At 42.7% G+C, this 26,707-nt stretch overlaps 1 protein-coding gene across 5 annotated transcripts in view; it reads right to left on the bottom strand.

Annotated features, from left to right (window-relative positions):
- LOC146058042 (polyunsaturated fatty acid lipoxygenase ALOX15B-like) overlaps positions 1-26,707 on the bottom strand; it is a 100,699-nt gene that overhangs the window by 39,617 nt on the left and 34,375 nt on the right. For all 5 annotated transcript variants that reach the window (XM_083170004.1, XM_083170003.1, XM_083170005.1 and 2 more), the window contains exons 3-10: positions 25,701-25,905; positions 25,217-25,298; positions 24,090-24,212; positions 20,858-20,961; positions 19,474-19,646; positions 19,192-19,338; positions 2,205-2,408; positions 156-242 (exon numbers count right to left, since the gene is read on the bottom strand). In XM_083170004.1, coding sequence (XP_083026130.1) covers positions 156-242; positions 2,205-2,408; positions 19,192-19,338; positions 19,474-19,646; positions 20,858-20,961; positions 24,090-24,212; positions 25,217-25,298; positions 25,701-25,905 — 1,125 coding nt within the window. The remainder of the gene's footprint in view (positions 1-155; positions 243-2,204; positions 2,409-19,191; positions 19,339-19,473; positions 19,647-20,857; positions 20,962-24,089; positions 24,213-25,216; positions 25,299-25,700; positions 25,906-26,707) is intronic.

Raw genomic sequence — 26,707 nt, 5'->3', positions numbered from 1 at the left:
ACAATGTGCAATTGTAAATGATCAATTTATCAGAGGGGAGAATGCATTGTTTCAAATGGTACCTCATTAATCGGGTTTAGTTTAGTATGAGGAGAGAAAAAGGGAGCGTCACGAAAAATCACCTTTTAAAAATAATATATCTGATACAGTCTCACCTTGTCAAAGAAAGTCCCAGGACCAATCAGCTGAATTCTGGCAATAATATTGATCTCAAGAGTGTAGCGTACATGTGGCACAATTAGCTGGGGAAAAAAATATTGATTATAGCATGTTTGATTTAGGCCTTACTATGCATCTGATAAGATACAGGTTCTGGTTCTGGCTGCAAATGCCCAGCCTCCCCCACCCCTCGCAGAGTGTGTCCCCATGCACAGGCTGTGAATGGATTTTAAGTTTAACATAAACTTCTATTCGCATGCTGTGGGGAACACCCACATATTTCCATGGTTGCTGACCATCGACCATCGAAAGATGTGGAAGGTGCAAGCATAAAAAAGTGACTTTCAAGTCACTTACATATGCATGCACGATTGGACGGATATGAGCGGGCATCTGACATTCGGTGATGTCAGCTACCCGCCCCCCCGCATCCGCGTTACGGCCTCATTACCATGAGAACGCCCAGTGTAGGGTGCGTTTTTGTTTATTATTCCATTCCCTATGCAACCAAGCATCTGACTTGCCTTCCTCATTGCTTTGTTGCATTTTATCCCTGCCTTAAAGTCATTTCAATTAGAGTCTCCTAAACCCTTGATATTATATTTAGCCTTTGGGTTTTTAGACCTAAGTGCATTGTTAGCATTAACCTGTAGTTGTCACATTCTTCACCCTTCCTCAACTCTACCTACAGTAGATGCTCAACAATTTGTTTTACCCCTCCTGCTGTATCTCTTTGTGTCACCTGACAAAATACATACTTTCCTTCAATTCCATTTATAATGTCACCAAAAAAGATATTAAAGAGCAGTGGTCCAAGTTCAGATAACTGCACTCCACCCATAACATTTCCCTCCATAGAATGCACCCCATTTACTAAAAACGTCTGCTTCCTATCCTGCAACCAGGTTCTTATCCAATTAACTGGGTTTTTTTTAATCAAATCCCACACATTCGAGTTTATTTTGCAGCCAGCAAAATGGGGCAGTGTCAAATGCCTTCCTAAAGTCTACAGCTATGGCTCCCCTTTTATAGTATTACTAAGTGATTCATCGTGCCCTATGCGCGCTCTTCACACCGTCGTAAGGGGCTGCGCCCCCTTAATTTGTGAACGTTTGTATTGTGAGAAATATAGTTAGAATTGTATGAAAGATGCCCTGTATTGCAACTTGAGTTATAGGTGAAATGTGTTAAATAGAGAGCATATGATTTGGAAGGGGGTGTGTATTGTATTGTTTTGTTTAATTAAAAAGCGGTTACAGAGTAAGATGTACATTGATAGTGTGGAGGGTACAGTGACATTTGTGGGTGTGTGTGGGGGTGTGTGTGTGCATGTTGTTTAGGTGTGTGTGTGCAATAGTATAGTAGGGTGTTTTTGAGTCAGCGGCTCCCCACTGGCGGAGGTCACGACACAGGAAAACAGGAGGCTGGGTAGTGATAGGGGTGTGTGGGCATAAGGGGGACTAAAGAGGAGGGTGGTGGACACTGTGCAGCTTCTGCCAGTGGGTGAGGGTCCAGCGTGGCAGCACAGAAATACAGGAGTCAGAGTCTCCTCCTACTGGGTGGGAGTTAGGGTTCATGAGAACAGGAGGCTGGGCTATGAGGCATGATCGGGGTATGTGGGCAACACAGCGTCAGCGACTCCAAAGTGGTGGAAGTTAAAGTTCAGGAGAGCAGGAAGCTGGGTAGTGATAGGGGTGTGTGGGCATACAGGGGACTAAAGAGGGTGGGGGACACTGTGAAGCTTCTGCCAGTGGGTGAGGTTCCAGCGTGGCAGCACAGGACGGTGGCCCTGAGTCAGCATCTCCTCCTACTGGGTGGGAGTTAGGGTGGATGAGAGCAGGAGGCTGGGCTATGAGGCATGATAGGGGTATGTGGGCAACACAGCGTCAGCGACTCCCCAGTGGTGGAAGTTACGGTTCAGGAGAGCAGGAAGCTGGGTAGTGATAGGGATGTGTGGGCATACGGGGGACTAAAGAGGAGGGTGTGGGACACTGTGCAGCACTGTGCAATCTCTATGTCAATGGTTTACACAAATATCATCTAACCTTGTACACTGGGTGACCCATTGGAAGTTGTCTGGTGGTTGCAATGTTGAAGACCTCAGAAAAGAGATGAGTACGGAGAAGGTGAGTGACCACTTCATGCACCTGGATGTCAGAATTGCGCACCCACATCTTGGCCAGTAACCAGTCACTTTCAGAGTCACTGGGCAGGAAGATTGGAGCGTTCCCTCCTGGGGTTTGGGCCAACTATAGAAGTAGATATAGTAGTTAAATAATTATGTATAGTAGTTATAGAAGTAGGTGTAGTAGTTATTGAGGTAGGTATAGTAGTTATAGGGTAGGTATAGTAGTTATAGAAGTAGGTATAATAGTTATAGAAGTAGGTATAGTAGTTATAGAGGTAGGTATAGTAGTTATAGAGGTAGTTATAGTAGTTATAGAAGTAGGTATAATACTTATAGAGGTAGGTATAGTAGTTATAGAGGTAGGTATAGTAGTTATAGAAATAGAAAGACAAGGGGGATGTCAATAACACTGGTCAAATAAATAAACAATTGTAGGGTGAGCCTCTCTTATTTATTATAAGGCACAAATTATTGTCTTTTATTAATAGAGGCGTGCTACCCTTGGACATGAAATGTTGCAAAGAAGGTTTTTGGAAAGAAAAGTATGTCCGTGTTGGGTGCACCAAAGAGAGAAAAATCTTAAAATGTACTTTTAATGATTCAATTAAGAACTGCAAATTCTCATAAAAAAGACATACAACACTTACACACTGATGGACATATTTAAAAAGGATATGAATCCTGACATGGCAGGGGACCGTTTGTCAATAATACCTTTGTGGTATAGAGATGTCAGATGTGGGTGCTTAAGATGTATTAGACACACTGTGGCAATGAAATAATTATGTTAACATTTTGTTACATAAATGCAGTGTGTGTTTGTAACGTTACAAATAGAGAGTGAAGAGAAACAGTGCGGGCAGCGTCCTGGCCACTCCGTTCTCTATATCATTAATGGTTGCACAAAATAAATACGTGAAAAGGTACACTATTGCAACGTTAAGGGGAGACCACGATAGGCTGGTTGTCCCCTCTACTGCCGCCCTATTATCGTTTAGCGCCACTACACACTGAGAGATCTCGTGCGGCGTTGCTGCTGAGAACCATTCACAGCCGACGCCGGCTGGATGCTAATCTCGGCGCCCGGGGATGGACAGTGTTATAACGCACTCCACTATCTAAACATACAAATTTCACATTTCAGTCATTAATACAAGGTAGGACAGCATGCCCCTGCTCATGTGATAACGCAGACGCGCGTTTCGCACTGAGCTTTCTCAAGGCCAGTACTTATAGAGGTAGGTATAGTAGTTATAGAAGTAGGTATAACAGTTCTAGAAGTAGGTGTAGTAGTTATATAGGTAGGTATAGTAGTTATAGAAGTAGGTATAGTAGTTATAGAGGTATGTATAGTAGTTATAGAAGTACTGTAGGTATAATAGTTATAGAAGTAGGTATAATAGTTATAGAAGTGGGTATAGTAATTATAGAGGTAGGTATAGTAGTTATAGAGGTAGGTATAATTTTTATAGAAGTATTATAGTAGTTATAGAATTAAGTATAGTAGTTATAGAGGTAGGTATAGTAGTTATAGAGGTAGGTATAATAGTTATAGAAGTATGTATAGTAGTTATATAATTAAGTATAGTAGTTATAGAGGTAGGTATAGTAGTTATATAAGTATGTATAATAGTTATAGAGGTAGGTATAGTAGTTATAGAAATATGTTTAGTAGTTACAGAAGTAGGTATAGTATAGAGGAAGGTATAGTAGTTATAGAAGTAGGTATAGTAGTTATAGAAATATGTTTAGTAGTTATAGAATTAGGTATAGTATAGAGCAGGGCTGGACAATTGCGGCCCTCCAGATGTTAAGGAACTACACATCCCAGCATGCCTTGCATCAGTTTCCGCATGGCCACATAGCAAAACAAATGCAAAGCATCCTGGGATGTGTAGTTCCTCAACATCTGGAGGGCCGCAATTGCCCAGCCCTGGTATAGAGGAAGGTATAGTAGTAATAGAAGTAGGTATAGTAGTTATAGAAATATGTTTAGTAGTTATAGAAGTAGGTATAGTATAGAGGTAGGTATAGTAGTTATAGAAGTAGGTATAGTAGTTATGGGAATCAAGGGCATAGTGAAGTAGGATAGTGAAGGTATGAAAAGGTCGGAGGAAGCGTACCGCCGCCCCTCACGGGCTTGCTACGCTTTGGGTTAACGTTCATCGTGGGGTGGTGTTAACAATGAGGGGGCATTTGACATACAAAATTACCCATCAGGGTGGGTATACATTCAAAAATCGGGTATGGGGGTCCATTTAACATTGGTTCCTATGTAAAATCGGGTCCATCGCATTGGTCGCATCGCATGCCATTATAATGGCATGCGATGGACCCGATTTTAAACGGCCATTTAACATTACATACAATGTTAAATCGGGTCGGTCGCATCGGCCGCATCGCATGCCATTATAATGGCATGCGATGCGACCGATTTTTAAATTGTCAGGAAAGCTCTTAAAAAGCCCGAAATCGGGTCGGTCGGGTCCCATCGCATACCTTAAGTTAAGGTATGCGATGGGACCCGACGGGCGCCGTGCTAGGAAACAAGTTCCAAGTAATATGTTTAACATACAGTACATTTATCACCATCAGTTGCTAAATAGGGGGGCCCTTACAAACTTTTGTTATGGGGCCTACGAATATCTAGTTACGCACCTGTATAGAAGTAGGTATAATAGGTAAAGTAAATAAGGGTACTAGGTTTTTCATTTGAACAGTAAAGCAGTAATGAGTATTTTATAGATATTAGTTGACCAAAAGAGTTTATCTAAGTAATGGTTAATTTTGATAACTGGTGCTGCTCTGGGCAGGGCCAGTGATAGGATGTCCGGCACCTCCCTGCAAACTTTAAATTTGTGCCCTCCCATACTCAATAAAAGAGACAGTGTATGGCACCGCAAATATAGGGTGTGGTGTCATAAGGAAAGGACATGGCTGCACAATAATAGCTCCAATTCAATTAAACCTTATCGAAGCACAGCATAGCAAGGCCAGGTATCCCATGTTTTATAGTATCCCATGTTTTAAAATTGAATCAGCCCTTACATGGGATGCGGTTAGCATCACAATGGAAGAGATGACAGCAGTCACAATACTGACGACAGCATCCTAGCTTGCGACAGAAGATCCCAACGGTTGGCATCCTGAACGTAAGTATGCAGGGAACATTTACGTTAGGCTGGGGAAGGCGGAGTATTAGTTTAGGCAGAATTTGGGGACTTGAGGTTAGGCTGTGTGTAGGGGAGGATTAGGGTTAGACTGTGGAGAGATAGGGTTAGGGTTCAGCACTTAGAAGGGCGGGTTAGGGTTAAGATAAGGGGAGGAAGGGAGGATTAGGATTGCTGGGGGAGAACACATCTGTATCCCTTAAGTGTGTATGCCCAATATACAGCACAGACAACTGGGCTATAATGCGAGTAGTTTGAATGTAGTTCTATTTACATGAAGGATGGAACAATATGTTGCTTGATTCTTCCTATATAATTCTAGTATGTACCAATGATCCAATGGGGGAAATTTACTTACAAAAGTACGCCTGGATTTGGTGTATTCGTAAGCAGTCACATGCACTCACCATCCATCACAGATTAATTTTCTTGATTTAACGGAAGCTATAAATTATGCCAGTACACTTGAACGAAATTACATTGTAAGATCTACTGTTGACTAGAGATGTGCACCGGCCACTTTTCGGGTTTTGGGTTTTGGGATTTTGGGTTCTGATTACCTTGAGGTTTTGGGTTCTAATGGGTTTTGGCAAAACACCTCCTAAGTGTTTTGTGTTTGGATTTTTTGGGTTTTGGGTTCTAATTTTTTTGTTAAGAAAGCATAAAAACTGCTAAAATCGCAGAATTTGGGTGTTGTTTTTTTTGCTCCTACACTATATTAACCTCAATAACATTCATTTACACTCATTTCCAGTCTATTCTGAACACCTCACAATATTGTTTTTAGGGCAAAAGTTTGCACTGAGGTAGCTGGATAACTATGCTAAGCCACACAAGTGTGCTGCCCAAACACGTGGCTCATGTAAGAGTGGCACTGCAGCGGCAGACAGGATGGCAGTTTAAAAAAATAGGCCCAAAAAAGACCCCTATCTGGCTTGATCATGCACTTTTTACCATGTGCAGCCAAGGAGCGGTGGGCATTTTGTGCAGCACAGAGTTTGTCTGCAAGTGTGTAACTGTTTTGATCACTTTTACATCCAACAAGACCCCTATCTGGCTTCATTGTGTTATTATGGTTAATTAATGTAATCTGATTGTTTAATTTTGTGATTATTATTCATTTATTACCAGTCGTCTCTTAAATCATTGCCTAATGGGTGTAGGGGAGGGGGCTAATCAATTTTAAGGTGGCAGATGGAAGATGTAATGTAATGTAAACCATCACTAGCATTGGTTGCAGCAGTGGCAGTAACTGATGGACCCGGCTGTGCAGATAAGGATGCTGACAGAGATTATGTCACAGGGAGAGCCAGCGAACTGTTGCTCCATGCAGTGCTGGAAAACTTCGCTGCCCGTGGTGATGCCATAGGGCATGCATAGGAAGACGTAGCACCCAATAGGGGTCATGAAGGCAGTAAGCATGGAAGAGGCTCTGTCCAGAGGGATCTGCCAAAACCCACACTTGGTATTCAGGGTGCTAAAGACCGTTGCACCTGGCATGTCAGCGATCACCTGGCAGGTCAGGCTCTCCCTGTGATATTAATATACAAGTGTGTGTTGCGCAATTAATGGCAGCTGACCCAGGGTTTTGTCACAAACCCCAAATATTATGGTAATAAAAAAAGTGGTTTTGTGTCAGCGCCTGCTGTTTTTAATAATTTTCAACACGGTTCTCATTGAAAAAGATATATACATTTTTTAATTATGCTAAAAAATATAACAAATTAATACATATAATTATACATATAAAATACAATTTAAAATGCGAAATCAGGTGTTGGTATGAATCAATTAGCCAAAAAAGGCTTTAGAATTTGCAAGGTATATCACACCGTCCCGTAATAGAGGAAAAAAGATTGCTGATGAATTATATTACCATCCTTTGGCGCTTTGTTGCGTTGGCCAATTCAATTCACTTGTGACAAAAGTTGAGGTTCAGTTGCCTTATAATTTCAAAGGCTCATGAGTCCTGAATCGACTGTCCTCCTTTTCGTTTTCTTGGATAATTAGGGATATACTTGAAAACCCAAAATGAATGAGGATTGTCCAAGATGATTTTCTAGGAAGGAATGGACGTCTCAGGATAAAGTGGTTGAACCAGGTCACTTGGGTGATGAGGATGGAATCAGCATAAGAGAGTCGCTCAACGCGTTTCTCCGGAACCTCCGGCTTCTTCAGGAGCAAGTGTATAAGTGGGACAGTTTGTCCTGGGTTTATATACCTACATGGCCAATTAGTTTCACTGATTCGCATGTGTGATCATAAAAACAATAAACTAATATAATCAGAGAACCGTGTATAGTTTAACAAATAAAAATATCTAAAAATAACAGGAGACAGATAATGATTCAGACTAATAGAAATTTTCAATAATGGTTGAAATAGAACTTATTTTAGAGGTCTCAGATCTGAGTTGCGATCATGTGACCCGGAAGTGGGTCCGATTTTAACTTTCAACGTGAACAAAAACATTATGCTCAATATAAACAAAACATATCCAGCATGGAGCGACTCAATATGGACTAGGCCAGCGGGTAGTAGATATTTCACATCCCTGTCTCGTGCCGATTGCCGGTGACGGCAACAAAGACTAAGGACGCTACTTACCACTCCTCCCCCAGCGTCTCTGGTGTTGCCCGGCAACGCTCGGTCACGTGATGAGACACGACCGGACGTGCCGTGCATTTCAGAAGGCCCCAGGAAGAACAGACGCCTCACCCGGATGTTCGTCAGGCGCCGCATGCCTGTGCAACGCAGCTTATACCTGACGTCACCGCGTTCGGCGTACAGGTCTAACCTGAAACCCTCTGCGTCGTCATGACGACGCGCCAGAGACTGGTTGCCATGGTGGCATCCCACTAAGTCCATTAAGTCGCTACATACCTACATATGTAACAATTTGAAACGAGACATTGTCTAATTGTAATTCTATTGAAAAAGGGAACAGTTGTATAGTAAGATATTCTAAAAAGCGTAATGGTGAAAAACAATATTACACGTCATAATACTTAGAGCAAATTGACAGAAAAATTGTTATTATACATAAGGACAGGAATTATATCAGAATCCTCTGACTGATGGTGGGATCGATTGGACAGGATATATGATTCAATTTTATTGACAAAACAACATACATTGATTAGAAACATAATGTACATTAATCATATATGTAATGTTATATCAAAATATAAGGAGTTCATTTATATAATTTGTCCCATAAAAAATAAATAAGAAGAAAAGAGAGAGAATGGAGGGAAAAAGGTCCCAAAATCTGTGACATTATAACATAGTCTTTTTACAGAGCTGTATTCAATTCGATGGTTTCGTTTAGACCATCGGGATATAAAGAATTAAACCTCAGTGTCCAATAAATTTCTCTTTTGCACAACGTATTAAATCTATCACCTCCTCGAGATGTGTGGGATATAGATTCTAAACCTACTATGGACAGACATTTTGGATCAGATTTGTGATGTGTCTGGTAATGTCTTGATACACTATGTTTTTGAAAACCCTTAAGTATATTACGACGATGTTCCATAAACCTTACTCGTAGGGGCCGAGTAGTCCTGCCTATGTAGGGCAATTTGCAGCTACAATAAAGTAAATAGATTATATAAGAGGAATTGCAGTTTATAAACGATCTAGGTGTATATGGGGGATCTAAAGAAAACATAATTGATAGGGTATTGCTATTTGTGACATGTCCACACATTAGACATTTATTTTTGCCACATTTGTGGCAGCCCTTAGGTTTGTCGGGCAGCCAATTTAGATGTTCATCTTTAATTTCTACAATTGTTTCTTTTTTAAGATGACTAGGGGCAAGTAGTGTTTTAAGTGTTTTATTCTTTTTATGGATAATCACCGGTTTTTTGGGGATAATTTTAGATAATATTTTGTCTTGATGTAGGACTCTATAGTTTTTGTAAACGATGTTCTTAATTTCTGTAGAGCAATTATTGAATTTACTTATGAAGGCAAATTCTCTATTCTCTTTATTTTCTCTTGTATTTTGTGTGATACTAGTTTTCTTTTTGTTTTTTTGGTATTAAAAGATCTTTGCGGTCCATCTCAAGAACTTCTTGGAAGGCCTTTTTGATGAGATCTTCAGGATAATCTCTTTCTTTAAAAGAATCAGACATAGTTTCTGCTTGTTCTATAAACCGTTCTTTATTAGTGCAATTGCGTCGAAGGCGCATGAATTGCCCTTTGGGAATATTGGTCTTCCAAGGTTTAAAGTGAGCACTTTTATAATGTATGTAAGAATTCGTATTTACAGGTTTGACGTAATTTGAGGAAATAATCTTATTATCTTCAATTTCGAGAGTCACGTCCAAGAAGTCTACAGAGACTTGACTATAAAAGTGAGTGAAGGATAAATTATAAGTGTTGGAATTCAAAGAGTGAACAAAAGATAGTGCAGAATCTAGATCCCCATCCCAAATTATAATCAAATCATCTATGTAGCGGCCATAGAAGACCAGGTTCGCTGCCCAGCTGCTCCCCCACACGTGGGTCTCCTCCACCTCTCCCACATATAGGTTTGCATAGCTGGGCGCAAACCTGGTCCCCATGGCCGTCCCCATAGTCTGCAAAATAATACATAGGCAATTTATTTTGGACAGCATCAAATTTATTCTTACTCACAATTATTTTATTTTTCACGGTGATTATTATTTGCAGACTATGGGGACGGCCATGGGGACCAGGTTTGCGCCCAGCTATGCGAACCTATACGTGGGAGAGGTGGAGGAGACCCACGTGTGGGGGAGCAGCTGGGCAGCGAACCTGGTCTTCTATGGCCGCTACATAGATGATTTGATTATAATTTGGGATGGGGATCTAGATTCTGCACTATCTTTTGTTCACTCTTTGAATTCCAACACTTATAATTTATCCTTCACTCACTCTTATAGTCAAGTCTCTGTAGACTTCTTGGACGTGACTCTCGAAATTGAAGATAATAAGATTATTTCCTCAAATTACGTCAAACCTGTAAATACGAATTCTTACATACATTATAAAAGTGCTCACTTTAAACCTTGGAAGACCAATATTCCCAAAGGGCAATTCATGCGCCTTCGACGCAATTGCACTAATAAAGAACGGTTTATAGAACAAGCAGAAACTATGACTGATTCTTTTAAAGAAAGAGATTATCCTGAAGATCTCATCAAAAAGGCCTTCCAAGAAGTTCTTGAGATGGACCGCAAAGATCTTTTAATACCAAAAAACAAAAAGAAAACTAGTATCACACAAAATACAAGAGAAAATAAAGAGAATAGAGAATTTGCCTTCATAAGTAAATTCAATAATTGCTCTACAGAAATTAAGAACATCATTTACAAAAACTATAGAGTCCTACATCAAGACAAAATATTATCTAAAATTATCCCCAAAAAACCGGTGATTATCCATAAAAAGAATAAAACACTTAAAACACTACTTGCCCCTAGTCATCTTAAAAAAGAAACAACTGTAGAAATTAAAGATGAACATCTAAATTGGCTGCCCGACAAACCTAAGGGCTGCCACAAATGTGGTAAAAATAAATGTCTAATGTGTGGACATGTCACAAATAGCAATACCCTATCAATTATGTTTTCTTTAGATCCCCCATATACACCTAGATCGTTTATAAACTGCAATTCCTCTTATATAATCTATTTACTTTATTGTAGCTGCAAATTGCCCTACATAGGCAGGACTACTCGGCCCCTACGAGTAAGGTTTATGGAACATCGTCGTAATATACTTAAGGGTTTTCAAAAACATAGTGTATCAAGACATTACCAGACACATCACAAATCTGATCCAAAATGTCTGTCCATAGTAGGTTTAGAATCTATATCCCACACATCTCGAGGAGGTGATAGATTTAATACGTTGTGCAAAAGAGAAATTTATTGGACACTGAGGTTTAATTCTTTATATCCCGATGGTCTAAACGAAACCATCGAATTGAATACAGCTCTGTAAAAAGACTATGTTATAATGTCACAGATTTTGGGACCTTTTTCCCTCCATTCTCTCTCTTTTCTTCTTATTTATTTTTTATGGGACAAATTATATAAATGAACTCCTTATATTTTGATATAACATTACATATATGATTAATGTACATTATGTTTCTAATCAATGTATGTTGTTTTGTCAATAAAATTGAATCATATATCCTGTCCAATCGATCCCACCATCAGTCAGAGGATTCTGATATAATTCCTGTCCTTATGTATAATAACAATTTTTCTGTCAATTTGCTCTAAGTATTATGACGTGTAATATTGTTTTTCACCATTACGCTTTTTAGAATATCTTACTATACAACTGTTCCCTTTTTCAATAGAATTACAATTAGACAATGTCTCGTTTCAAATTGTTACATATGTAGGTATGTAGCGACTTAATGGACTTAGTGGGATGCCACCATGGCAACCAGTCTCTGGCGCGTCGTCATGAAGACGCAGAGGGTTTCAGGTTAGACCTGTACGCCGAACGCGGTGACGTCAGGTATAAGCTGCGTTGCACAGGCACGCGGCGCCTGACGAACATCCGGGTGAGGCGTCTGTTCTTCCTGGGGCCTTCTGAAATGCACGGCACGTCCGGTCGTGTCTCATCACGTGACCGAGCGTTGCCGGGCAACACCAGAGACGCTGGGGGAGGAGTGGTAAGTAGCGTCCTTAGTCTTTGTTGCCGTCACCGGCAATTGGCACGAGACAGGGATGTGAAATATCTACTACCCGCTGGCCTAGTCCATATTGAGTCGCTCCATGCTGGATATGTTTTGTTTATATTGAGCATAATGTTTTTGTTCACGTTGAAAGTTAAAATCGGACCCACTTCCGGGTCACATGATCGCAACTCAGATCTGAGACCTCTAAAATAAGTTCTATTTCAACCATTATTGAAAATTTCTATTAGTCTGAATCATTATCTGTCTCCTGTTATTTTTAGATATTTTTATTTGTTAAACTATACACGGTTCTCTGATTATATTAGTTTATTGTTTTTATGATCACACATGCGAATCAGTGAAACTAATTGGCCATGTAGGTATATAAACCCAGGACAAACTGTCCCACTTATACACTTGCTCCTGAAGAAGCCAGAGGTTCCGGAGAAACGCGTTGAGCGACTCTCTTATGCTGATTCCATCCTCATCACCCAAGTGACCTGGTTCAACCACTTTATCCTGAGACGTCCATTCCTTCCTAGAAAATCATCTTGGACAATCCTCATTCATTTTGGGTTTTCAAGTATATCCCTAATTATCCAAGAAAACGAAAAGGAGGACAGTCGATTCAGGACTCATGAGCCTTTGAAATTATAAGGCAACTGAACCTCAACTTTTGTCACAAGTGAATTGAATTGGCCAACGCAACAAAGCGCCAAAGGATGGTAATATAATTCATCAGCAATCTTTTTTCCTCTATTACGGGACGGTGTGATATACCTTGCAAATTCTAAAGCCTTTTTTGGCTAATTGATTCATACCAACACCTGATTTCGCATTTTAAATTGTATTTTATATGTATAATTATATGTATTCATTTGTTATATTTTTTAGCATAATTAAAAAATGTATATATCTTTTTCAAAGAGAACCGTGTTGAAAATTATTAAAAACAGCAGGCGCTGACACAAAACCACTTTTTTTATTACCATAATATTTGGGGTTTGTGACAAAACCCTGGGTCAGCTGCCATTAATTGCGCAACACACACTTGTATATTAATATCACAGGGAGAGCCAGCGAACTGTTGCTCCATGCAGCGCTGGAAAACTTTGCTGCCCGTGGTGATGCCATAGGGCATACTTAGGAAGACGTAGTACCCAATAGGGGTCATGAAGGCAGTAAGCATGGAAGAGGCTCTGTCCAGAGGGATCTGCCAAAACCCACACTTGGTATTCAGGGTGCTAAAGACCGTTGCACCTGGCATGTCAGCGATCACCTGCTCGGTCAGGTGATCAGTTTAATATTTCATAAGACCCCTATCTGTCTTGATTGTGATTATGATTATTTATAATTAATTCATTTCATCTGATTTTTAATTTGGTGATTAGTAATTATTCATTTATTATTTTTTACCATTCGTCTCGTCAATCATTGCCTAATGGGTGGAGGGGAGGGGGCTAATCAATGACTAGGTGGCAGCTGGAAGAGTTCTATCTGGCTGCGACTTCTGTAACTCTATTGATCGCTAGGGTGGATTCAGGTGATCTGGCTCGCTAGGCGTGTGTTCCCTTTGCTCACTGCTTCACATGCGTCCCTCGTGAAGCTGCACGCTTTGTCGAGGAGGATTTTCTTTGCCGGTAGAGAAGTACTGGTCTTCACTCAAGGTGTTATGAGTAGCTTCCCCCAAAGAAGTTAAATTGCAGCCACCCCCAAAGAAGTGTAATTTCAGCCGCCCCCAAAGAAGTTTAATTGCAGCTGCCCCCAAAGATGTTTAATTGCAGCCACCCCTAAAGAAGTTTAATTGCAGCCGCCCCCAAAGAAGTGTAATTGCAGCCGCCCCCAAAGAAGTGTAATTGCAGCCGCCCCCCAAAGAAGTTTAATTGCAGCCGGCCCCAAAGAAGCTTAATTGCAGCAGCCCCCAAAGAAGTTGAATTGCAGCCGCCCCCAAAGAAGTTTAATTGCAGCCGCCCCCAAAGAAGTTGAATTGCAGCCGCCCCCAAAGAAGTGTAATTGCAGCCGCCTCCAAAGAAGTTTAATTGCAGCCGCCCCCAAAGAAGTTTAATTGCAGCCGCCCCCAAAGAAGTTTAATTGCTGCCGCCCCCAAAGAAGTTTAATTGCAGCCGGCCCCAAAGAAGTTTAATTGCAGCCGCCCCCAAAGAAGTTTAATTGCTGCCGCCCCCAAAGAAGTTTAATTGCAGCCGCCCCCAAAGAAGTTTAATTGCAGCCGCCCCCAAAGAAGTTTAATTGCAGCCGCCCCCAAAGAAGTTTAATTGCAGCCGCCCCCAAAGAAGTTTAATTGCAGCAGCCCCCAAAGAAGTTTAATTGCAGCCGCCCCCAAAGAAGTGTAATTGCAGCCACCCCCAAATAAGTGTAATTGCAGCCGCCCCCAAAGAAGTTTAATTGCAGCCGCCCCCAAAGAAGTTTAATTGCAGCCGCCCCCAAAGAAGTTTAATTGCAGCCGCCCCCAAAGAAGTTTAATAGCAGCCGCCCCCAAAGAAGTTTATTTGCAGCCGCCCCCAAAAAAGTTTAATTGCAGCCAATGCTGCTCAGAGGAAAACTGCAGGGATGTGAGGGGTTAAACAGCCCCAGCTCAGTCCAAGTGCAGGGAGCCTGACACCCCCCTGATTGGCTGCCCAGGGAGACGCTACAGGCTGGAGCCGGCAACAGCAGCAGAGTACAAGGGTGCCCTACCCCCACTCAGCCTGTACCCTTCCTAGAAAGTATACAGTACAGTATGTGCATACTAAATGTTGTGTTACAGTACAATGTACAGTATTCCAGCCATACTGTACACTGTAACATACAGTAATTACAGTACACACAGTACAATTGCACACTGATTTATCATTCGGTACTTGTGTATTTTGGCGGCGCCCCCGATGTCCGTCGTACGACGGACAGATCGCATCGCATGCCATGCACCCGATGGCATACGATGCGATGCGACGCGATTTTGACCCCCTATACGACCAAAAATCGTATAAGCACCCTAAAGGGTGCTTTTGAGCACCCAAATGGGTGCTTACAATGTTAAATGCACCCCCACGCCACCCCCCCACTATAAACGTGAACCCGAAGCGTGGCGAGCGCAGCGAGCCCGCGAGGGGCGGCGGTACGCGTCCTACGACCTTTTCATACCCCCACTATCCACGTCGGTGTGGAGTTGAGAATAGAATAGTGTGGCGAGCGCAGCGAGCCACCGAGCCCGAAGCGTGGCGAGCGGACGCGGATACCTTCACAGGTAAACGCGTCCCTTCGCGGGCTCCACAGGTATCCGTGTCCCCTCGCGGGGCTCGCTGCGCTCGCCACGCTTCGGGCTCGGTGGCTCGCTGCGCTCGCCACACTATTCTATTCTCAACTCCACGCCGACGTGGATAGTGGGGGTATGAAAAGGTCGTAGGACGTGTACCGCCGCCCCTCGCGGGCTCGCTGCGCTCGCCACGCTTCGGGTTCACGTTTATAGTGGGGGGGTGGCGTGGGGGTGCATTTAACATTGTAAGCACCCATTTGGGTGCTTAACATTGTATAAGCACCCATTAGGGTGCTTATACAATGTTTAATCGCATCGCATCGTATGGCATTGTATGCCATGTACAATGGCATACAATTTCAAAATTGTATGCCATCGTGCACTATCGTACGATATCGCGTCGCATCGCATACCATCGTATACGTTATGGTATGCGATGCGATGGGCGCCGCCAAAATACACAAGTACCTATCATTTAAATCACCATAAGCTTCCCATTGGTTTTGCTTATGCTGTATTGACTAGGGGACTTGGACCCTCACACAACCCTAACCTTCATTTTCATTTATATAAGCTATTTTTATTCATTAATTTGTCTTCAGGTCATAAACGCTCAAACAACCCTAATGTCAATGGACCATTGCATTAACATAGAAAAAGGATTTTTGAAGGATAACGTGGCGCTGGTGTGATTTGGGGTTCGCCCGTCTTGGTATGTGAGAATCTAACCTACAGACCTCCAAATAAATCTACAGTATATACAGGGTTATACCAAGCTATTAGGCGCTCCTTTCATGTACATAAAAATATATACTAAAGTACTAAAAAGGAAGAATAATGATGTGGAATACTCTCCTTCCTTCAATGTGGATGCTCCTTGTACCGATTGGGTGGGCTCTTTTTGAATTCTCCTTCATTTTTCTCAAAGGATCAGTCGATATGTGGGTAAAAGATATATATATATATATATATATTTTACCCGCATATCGACTGATCCTCTGAGAAAAATTAAGGAGGATTCAAAAAGAGCCCACCCAATCGGGACAAGGAGCATCCACATTGAAGGAAGGAGAGTATTCCACATCATTATTCTTCCTTTTTAGTACTTTAGTATATATTTTTATGTACATGAAAGGAGCGCCTAATAGCTTGGTATAACCCTGTATACATTGCATTAACATGTTTGTTTGCATCTGTATACAGATGCAAATTTTTGATTAATTTATTGGTTTCTTTTTTTTTTTATTGACAGCATGTCTGAACTCTGCTGGTTCACCCCCACCTACTCTATCCTTCTTTCCCCTCCTCTGGTAGACTGCTCTTTTCACAGACAAGGAGGCCAGCTTACAGTCAATAAATTGCCAACACAGTATGTAAATGCAGGGCTAATACTACAGTCGCTTTGGTTGGGGGAAGGGACTAGAGAGGGGCCGAGTGAATGTACAGTACAGTACTGTGCTATGCTATGGATTTTGCATGGTAGACGCTCAGACAGTTAGTTATGGAAACAGATAAAGTATTTTCGTGGGTGCATAATTCTATTGAATGTAAGTTTCTTAAATGTATGAAAAGTAAAAAAAAAAAAAATAATAAATAAAGTGTCAAGAAAAAAAAATAAAGGCATTCACACTTTGTGAATTGGACCCAGGACTCTGAGCATGGAGCATTGCACTCTCCACCATGATTCCTGGTAATAGAGACATGTGTAAATGTAAGCAGTAATCACTTCCCATTGGTTTTGCTTGTGCTTTATAGTCTACTCTACTTGGATGCTGATACAACCCGAATGGACCCTTGCTTTAACACGTTTGTTTATGTTTGTATACGCTATTTGAATTTGTCTACGGGACTTGGATGCTCACACAACCTGGTACTTGTGTAGTATCACGGCGCCCATCGCATCGCAGACCATAAGGCATGCGATGCGATATCGCGCGATGTTCCCCAATGTCATACAATTTTAAAATTGTATGGCATTGTATATGGCATACAATGCCATACAATGCGATGGGATGCGATTATAACTTGTATAAGCACCCTAATGGGTGCTTACAATGTTAAATGCACCCCCATGCCACCCCCATGCACCCCCACGCCACCCCCCAGTATAAATGTGAACCCGAAGAGTGGCGAGTGCAGCGAGCCCGCGAGGGGCGGCGGTACGCGTCCTCCGACCTTTCCATACCCCCACTATTCACGTCGGCGTGGAGTTTATTTTATAAAGTGTGGTGAGCGCAGTGCGCCACCGAGCCCGAAGCGTGGCGAGCACAGCGAGCCCTGCGAGGGGACGCGCATAACTTCACAGGTATACGCGTCCCCTCGCGGGGCTCGCTGCGCTCGCCACACTTCGGGCACGGTGGCTCACTGCGCTCGCCACACTTTATAAAGTCAACTCCACGCCGACGTGGATAGTGGGGGTATGAAAAGGTCGGAGGACGCGTACCACCGCCCCTTGCGGGCTCACTGCGCTCGCCACGCTTCGGGTTCACGTTTATACTGAGGGGTGGCGTGGGGGTGCATTTAACATTGTAACCACCCATTAGGGTGCTTAAAAGCACCCATTAGGGTACTTATACAATTTATCATCGCATAGGGGGCTAAAATCGCATCGCATCGCAGTGCATCGGGTGTATGGCATGCGATGAAAAATCGCGCAATCACACATCGGGGTGCCCACAACCTTAACACCAATGGACCATTGCTTTAACACATTCATTTGTGTCTATATACGCTCTATTTATTGATTGATTTATTGGTTTCATTTTTGGATCCCAACAGAGAATAAAAATGTAGACAGTGTCTCTGAACTCCGCTGGATAACCACACCTACATCACTTGCAAGATATTGGGAGAAGGTGACTATCTACCTTGGATGGTGGAAGGTTGCCGATGGGCTGCCCTTTACACCATGTGACAGAAATCTTGTCTTTACCCCTGTCTAGGTCAGGGACGTGCGTGAGGTAAATGGCTGAGGAGTCCCTGGCAAGTACCAGAGCCAGATTTGCACACAATATATGAGCCCTGGGGTACATGCCAGCATTATACACAGGATCAGCAGTATACATTGTTGGAGATTCGATGAGATGTGCAGAAAAGGTAGCCAGGTGAGGCACTGCCTCACCTGCCATAGACTTTTTACTCCATAGTTTTGACTATAAAAATGATTAAAATAATAAAAATAAGATTTTTATATATATATACTTTGTATTTGTTACATACTTTATAAATGCAAAACTCTGGCATATACGATAGTACTGTATGACAGGAAAGGCTGTGCCTCACCTGCCTCACCCCACCGCACGCCACTGGTCTAGGTGTGCTACTGCCATAAGCACAAAGGTGGAACCACCATTGGTGCAGCAGATCCATTGCTGCCCCTGTCACCCTCATCTTGTCCCCAATCATTTTCCCTGTCACAGTCTGCCTCCCCCTGCTAGATAGTGCCGTGCTGCATATTGCGAACTTGGGCTGGGGTGGAGGAGGGAGTCCCAAATTATATTTTTGTACCCAAGCTCACTAACCGCGCGTTCCGCATCTGCATGAGTATGTGCTGTACCTCTATTGACCATTACAGATTAAAATATTTAGTACCAGTGCCCTGGAAGCTTCATCCACTCCTGTACCTGTATTCCTGTTAACAATTAATAGATTAGACATATACAAGAAAAAATGGTGCCACTGATATCTTCTACTATTTAGTGACAAGTATAAACAGTAATCAAAGCGTGCATTTAATTTGAGAATAAGCCTTTGAAGAGATAATGAGCTAAATGGAGTATCATTAACAACATAAACAAGGACTTGCCTGGATGGCTATTGGGAGAAGCTGGCCTTGAGGATTACTCCACAGTAGACACATAGGGGCAGTAATATATTGTTGTTTTCCATTAACGGAATTATTGGCTGGGACCCCCTGCAGAATCTTGTAATCTACCAGGAAGAGATTGCCTGTCTGCAAGACACAAGCAGCAGTTTATTACAACATATAACGGTCATGGCTTATAGGTTCACTATATGTAAATAGAGATAGGTAGTATGTTATATGATATTTGCATTAGTTTAAAACCCCTGTCCTCTAGTTCCCAACCTCAAGTTCTTTCTGAAGACTGGTGGAGGACCCCAGAGATGCAGCCACCATGTTGTCACTAACTGGGAAGTTCTCAGGAATTTTGGAGCATTTCTTGATGAGTATAGGGTTAATTCCAGTCAGATATTGGCTACCAAAGAAGTGATCCTCCTTCCATAACTCAGCCACCGCATCTGTGGATATAAGACATCAGGAACCTGTAGATCAGTCACAGTGTAGCTGTATGAGCTATGTGAATTCTTGCATGTTAAGACTACAGATAATTTCACTAGATTAGAGAGATTTAGGGCCAGGTGTACTAAGCTTGAAAAGTGATAAAATGGAGAGTGATAAACCACCAGCCAATCAGCTCCTTCCTGTCATTTTTCAAACCCAGTCTGTGACATGGCAGGTAGGAGCTGATTGGCTGGTGGTTTATCACTCTCCAAAATGAGCCAGGCAATACAACATGCGGCCCACGAACAGCTCCTGACTGGCCCGCCGCTCGGTGCTGCCGGATGGGTGCCTGATGATGGCTGTATGTTCGCGCGGCGTAGTGCTGTGTAGCTGATGAAACTACACAGCGCGCACACACAGCTGTCATCAGACACACATACAGCAGTGCCGAGCCGCCCACCCCTGCATGTCACTACAGCCGCAGCACCACCGCCGAGGATGGGTGAGTTGTCATGACTGCATGGGGCTGCAATCAACAGGTGTTTAGAATTTCTAAAGAGGGGCAGGTGTGTGGCATTACTAATGGGGGCAGGTGTGTGACATTGCTAATGGGGGCAGGTGTGTGAAACAACTAAGGGGGAGCTGGTGTGTGGAATTACTAAGGAGGGCAGGTGTGTGGAATAACTAAGGGGGAGCTGGTGTGTGGAATTACTAAGGAGGGCAGGTGTGTGGAATAACTAAGGGGGAGCTGGTGTGTGGAAATATGAGAGACATGGAATAATGTGAATTTTTACTACTCCAGTGTGAAATTTCACTCATTCCGTGTGGCATAATGTGACTTTAGGCTCAATCTGTGCGGCATAATATGTAAGGGGCAAGTATAAGGGGCCTACTATTGTGTTGCCTGATGTGTAAAAGGGGTATATGGTGTGCTACAATACATTAAAAGACACACCCCCTTTTGAGTGACCACACCCCCTATTTCTGGAGTGCGGCCCTCGAATATCTGCTGGAAGTATTAAGTGGCCCCCTAGCTGAAAGAATTGCCCACCCCTGCCCTTGTGTATACTCAGCTCTAGATTTGGGTGAGTGATTTTAGTATCTGTGCAAGGTAAATACTGTATTGTCTGCTTTATTTCAACACTTATTTGGCTGAGGATTGTCTAGGTTTTTATTTCATCACAATGTATAGAAGTAGTGGCGCAAAAGTCCAGAAATCTACACATACCCGAATGTTCCGACTTATAAAGGGAAAATATCACTCTGATGTCTTCTATATCAGTCCACTGAGCCCTACAGGTTACAAAACCTTCCATCAACATTTCAATATCCCTGTAAGAGAGAATAAGATTGTGATTAATATCCATAAGCACTTATGTATGGACAGATGCCTGAAATATTTAATTATCCCATGAATTCAACCAATCTAGACCTGGGAAGAATGTGACAGGTGAGTGGAATGTCAAGATGAGATACAGTAGACAGTGTGCTTTTATTTTAAGTCAATATTAAAATTCAAGTGTTCTTTTCCTGAATGAAAAATGAAATCACTCTGGCACGCTACGGATGACTAGGGGCCCGATTCATGGCGCAGCGGGAAATTCTCATGGCAACGATTATCGATACACTGCGAATGCCTTCAGTGTGCAGAACGCATGCTCAAGGCCATTCCGTGATGAAATCGTGCAACTATTTCTATTTGCAGAAGAGAAAAGAAAACCAACCTGGGTTGGTATGGAGCGCTTGCCAAGAGTGGTTTTGTCAGAACAGCAGCTGCTTAAGGGAGTAGTCAGCTCCCAAATGGAAAAAAGCAAATAAATAAAAAGTAAAGCAGCGCTGAAATTTACAATGTAACAAAATTTATTTGACACAATAAAAACAACAATTTAAAAAACACATTAAAAATGAACCAATTAATATGGAGAAGAACTTGAATGGACCCAATGTTATAGTCACCAATATTGTATGGTAGTGGAACCTGCTCTGATCCAATGAAGTGTGGAGGAGTCTTTATATGCCACTTGATGGTATCCTGAAGTTATGTTATTGGACTACAACCGATGGCAAGGATGGAATTAGCCTGATCGGGAGTCCCACTGCTGCGAGTGGTCAGGTGTCCAAACAAGAAATCTTGGCTTGAGACTTCCAGAGTGATGGGTATCCGATCAGATGTTTTTAAGCAGGTAGGACCGTCCTTGATGAAAAGGCAAAAGTCCTTGAGACAATAAGGGTCCAAACAGTGGTGACACCACTGTTTGTACCCTTATTGTCCCAATGACTTTTGCCTTTTCATCAAGGACGGTCCTACCTACTTAAAAACATCTGATCGGATACCAATCACTCTGGAAGTCTCAAGCCAAGATTCCTTGTTTGGACACCTGACCACTCGCAGCAGTGGGACTCCCGATCAGGCTAATTCCATCCTTGCCATCGGTTGTAGTCCAATAACATAACTTCAGGATACCATCAAGTGGCATATAAAGACTCCTCCACACTTCATTGGATCAGCGCAGGTTCCACTACCATACAATATTGGTGACTATAACATTGGGTCCATTCAAGTTCTTCTCCATATTAATTGGTTCCTTTTTAATGTGTTTTTTAAATTGTTGTTTTTATTGTGTCAAATAAATTTTGTTACATTGTAAATTTCAGCGCTGCTTTACTTTTTATTTATTTTATTTCTATTTGCACACCGTGATTGACAGGAAGTAGGCGTCAGGGGGTGGAATCCGTCCTTTTTGTGGGAGTGGTGCGAAAAACGCAGGCGTGCCGAGGAAAACGCTGGGTGTGTGGTAAAACGCGAGGTGTGCATGAGCATTTTAGGGGAGACTGTGTGATGTCAGCTCCAGGCTGGATATGCCTTTTTCCATCGCTCCGCCGAGTAAGTCCAGTGCTACGTGGTGCATGCAATGACTTATGCCAAGTGTAAAAATCATTGGAGGGTGAGTCTATTACGATGGGTTTGGGATATATTCACATTGCTTCAAATGGATGTATACTTCCATTCCAACAATGATCACATAAATGCGGAAGGCAGGATTTCACTCTAGCAGTGAGGTGGTTTAACTCAACGCTGGCGTGCAAATTCGCAGCTGTGAGGTCAGGTCTGAATCAGGTCTTCAGTTGGTGCTATTATGTGCATTTATGACTTCAGATCAGTACATTTCCATGGGAAACGTTATGCTTTGTGCATCTATTCCCACTTAGCTAATATTAGGTATAATTGAGGGCCATCTTAACAGCATTATGGCCCCCGGGCAAAGCAGTGCAGTGGGGCCCCTACAGTATATACACAACCTCACCTCTCTCTACGCTCCTCACTGATAATGTCAGGAATGATAACGTCATGCCCAACATTCAGTGCGACCACTGGAGGAGGAGGACAGGGAGGGCAGGGATGGCGGCCAATGCTGGTCAGCGCTAAAGAGATTGCCATAAGCAACATTTACATTATTTAATCTGCCTTGAGGGGCATAGAGATGCGGTGACCTGGCTTTTTAGCTGAGCTGATGCTGTGTGTTGAGTGAGGGTGGGGGACCATCCAAGATTTTGCTATGGGGCCCACCAAGTTCTAGTTACACCCCTGCTCCAACTGGAACTTTGCATACTGTAAGTAGTTTTTCCACCCTGTAAATTTGTGTTGACCCCCTAGGTCCCACCATGTACTCTTCCTGCACTGGTGAACTGTTAGGGTTAAGTACTAGTGGGGAAGGTTACAGTCAGGCGGTTGTTTGGGGTTTTTAGTTGGGCTGCTACATGGGTCGGTTAGGGTTAGGAGTACTAGTGTACTGCATAGCCCCTGCCAGAATTCTCTGCAATAGGATTCAAGGGTTGGTCTATTTCCACCGCCTGGATATTGTATATACTCCCTTTGTGTTTTTGGTCACTGCAGCCCCATTTTCATTGTGAATGGGACTGTTTTCAGGGATTCTGCTTTGCCCACAGGTGAAACAAAATCCCTGATAAGCTACTGTATGGCATGCGCCAGCTCATTGGGGCTAACTAGCCCCAGTAAACCTATTGCTTGTTATCAGCGATCGTGGGCAAAACGATATCGCCCATAAAGAGGTGCACACAGGAAAAAGTCTTATGAAATGCAATTACTTTACATACAGTCAGAGTTTAAATTTAGGGGTCTCCAGTGATTTTGGTCACTGCAGCCCCATTTTCATTGTGAATGGGACTGTTTTCAGGGATTCTGCTTTGCCCACAGGTGAAACAAAATCCCTGATAAGCTACTGTATGGCATGCGCCAGCTCATTGGGGCTAACTAGCCCCAGTAAACCTATTGCTTGTTATCAGCGATCGTGGGCAAAACGATATCGCCCATAAAGAGGTGCACACAGGAAAAAGTCTTATGAAATGCAATTACTTTACATACAGTCAGAGTTTAAATTTAGGGGTCTCCAGTGATTTATGACCATGTTTTATTGTAGTCTATTCAGGGTGATACATACGTGCGCTGCTTAGCCGAGCCAAAGCCGATACGGCTTTCGAGGGTGAACTGGTCATTAAGGGGCAGGGCCTGAGTTGTGGCAGCATCAATGCAGTGAGGGACGCCTTCTGCATAAACTTTCCATCTGCAAGAGACACACCAAGTTATTGCTCAAGAAATTATTCAGACTCCCCCTATACATTGATTAGTTCAACGTCGAACCATTTCTAAGCTTCTTGCTTCCATTATATAAGCAGCATTTGATACATTAAAATCAGTTTATTCAATATGACCGATATATTTCACTTGAGAACCAGAAAAATAACTGAATATCTCAGCAAAACTGGGAATCTCCTGTTCCCCATGAAGAAGCCCCAGAGACACGACGGTTCTGGTATATAAGATCTACAGTGTCTATGTCTACATTCGAAAAGGTTTACAACTATTGTCAAAAAGTTGACATGGTCAAAGGTACATTGTCAATAGGTTGATATGGTCAAAGGTCGCCATTGAAAAAGTCAGCATGGTCAAAGGTTCACAAGGTCAAAAGGTTGACATAATTGTTCATGTTTTGGTGTCTATGTCAACACAGGTCGACATGGACACTCACTGCGCTTGCCATGCTTGGCACAGTGCCTCGCTGCACTCAACACACTATTATAATCTCTCTTTGCCCATGTGGATGGTACAGTATCAACAAGTTGTTTTTTTACAAAAATATCATGAAAAACTCATTTCGACTTTTGTCAACCTTTTAAGGCCCATACACATGGGGCGACTGTGAGCTGACTTGTTGTTTTGAGCGACTTTCAGCTCATAGCCAGCTCAAAACCACCCAGTGTGTATGGCCTGGCGATGAGCGGTGAGCGGTCATGCGTGCTCCCGCATCATCACTGGGAAGGCCCCTTAAATGCAAAGTTCTCCACTCCTGGCTGGCCGCGCCGGGCAGGGGAAAAGCCGCTCAGGCCATACATGCTGAGCCTAATCGCCCATTGTGTATGGAACTTTAGACTGCTGACATTTTACCCATGTAGACCTTTGTACTTCAACCTTTTGACTGTCAACCTAGACACTGTAGATCTTATGACTGGATACCAGATAGGACAGCCGGTATATTAAACAGTCAGTGCATATATATTGGACACTAACTTGTGGGTTGCTCTCTGCTTCACCAGTTCCACTCGCCGTTGTTGTTGGAGAAGAGGGTGAGTATTCCTGGATAATATGATGCCTGAAACAGAACAGATTCCAAGTGTACTGGATTGCAATAAACCTGGTGACTATGGACGGTTATTGATCTTGCATAGAGATGAGTCATGTGAATCTATAAGTACAAGGTCCATGGAACTCTTCCCATTTATAGAGTAACATGGACTCTGTTAATTCCACAGCCATTCTACATTGACCCACATCGCTTCATAATCTTTAGCTTTGTATATTAATAATTATTTTGAAAACAATCCAGAGACATTTTAAGGGATTTATGAGGTAAAGTTATCAGTAAGCTCCTAGCTGTATCCAGGCCCCACAATAAAAACATAATGCATCACCAACATTGGCCAGATTATAACTACAAAGATACCAGTTACCAAAACTTTGTGAGTAGAATATAGTTACCAAAGCTATATCTCACCCTTGCCTTCTGGGATCTCCACAGCCATTGGACCATATATCCACTGATAACAAGGGAACTGGTAATATTCACCACTGGGACTGGTCACATCAATATACTGGCATTGCCAAGCATCCATATTAAAGCTCTTGTATTGCTCTCTATACAGCCGGACCAGCAGGAGCTCTCCAAGGTCTTTCTCGGTGTTAACCTCAAAGTCAGATACCTGGAAAAGCAGAATATGTCTGAGAAACATGTGTGAAGGAAGCCTGGCCTTCCAGTAGGGAAGACACTATGGGACTTGGCATATAGCATCATCTTGCAAACTCACAAGTCAGCGTCTGATTACCCAAGAGAATGATTAGACTGCAGCCTAGGGTGTCAGGACTGTGGGGGAGGCGCCGTGCAAGTAGAGATGTGCAGGCTCTGATTTACTCTGATTTCAAAGCAGGATCTTATTGGCTATCAACTGTCAACAACTGTCATGTGATTTGGGATAGCCAATAAGATCCTGCTTTGAAATCAGAGTAAATCAGAACCTGCACATTTCTACGTGCAAGTGGCAGCCGAGGTATAAAATGAAGGCCTAATTTATTCCATGCTTGTTAGCTATCACCCGTCCCGATGTACTGTGGGTAAAGTTCTGAAGATGAATGCAAGATGACTGTGCCAATGTAACTTACTGATCGGACCATTACTTTACATACATTGTACTACAGTGCAGTCTAGAGCCAAAGTTTCCTTCATACGCCCCAAGCATTAGATTCTACATGCCAGTTGTATAACCTGCGGTACATGCACATGGGCAGTATGACTGGCGAGTCCCTGAACGCCCATACACATGTGTCTAGCAGCATTACAAGGGGAGCTACATGTGTATTAGCCTAGGGCACCTAAATCAGGCCCTGTCATTAGCCGTTAAAAATGTCCACAGGCATGTGCTTAAACTTTTACTTTCATAGGGAAGTCTGGAGCATACTAGTCACTCCATAAGTCATGCTGAAGCATGCAGGAGGCACGTGCAACAT

This window comes from Crinia signifera, chromosome 2 (assembly GCF_055691185.1).
Source record: "Crinia signifera chromosome 2, ASM5569118v1, whole genome shotgun sequence".
Classification (NCBI taxonomy): domain Eukaryota; kingdom Metazoa; phylum Chordata; class Amphibia; order Anura; family Myobatrachidae; genus Crinia; species Crinia signifera.
Note: the sequence above shows the minus strand (reverse complement) of the source record. Positions and strands in the feature narration are given on the sequence as shown.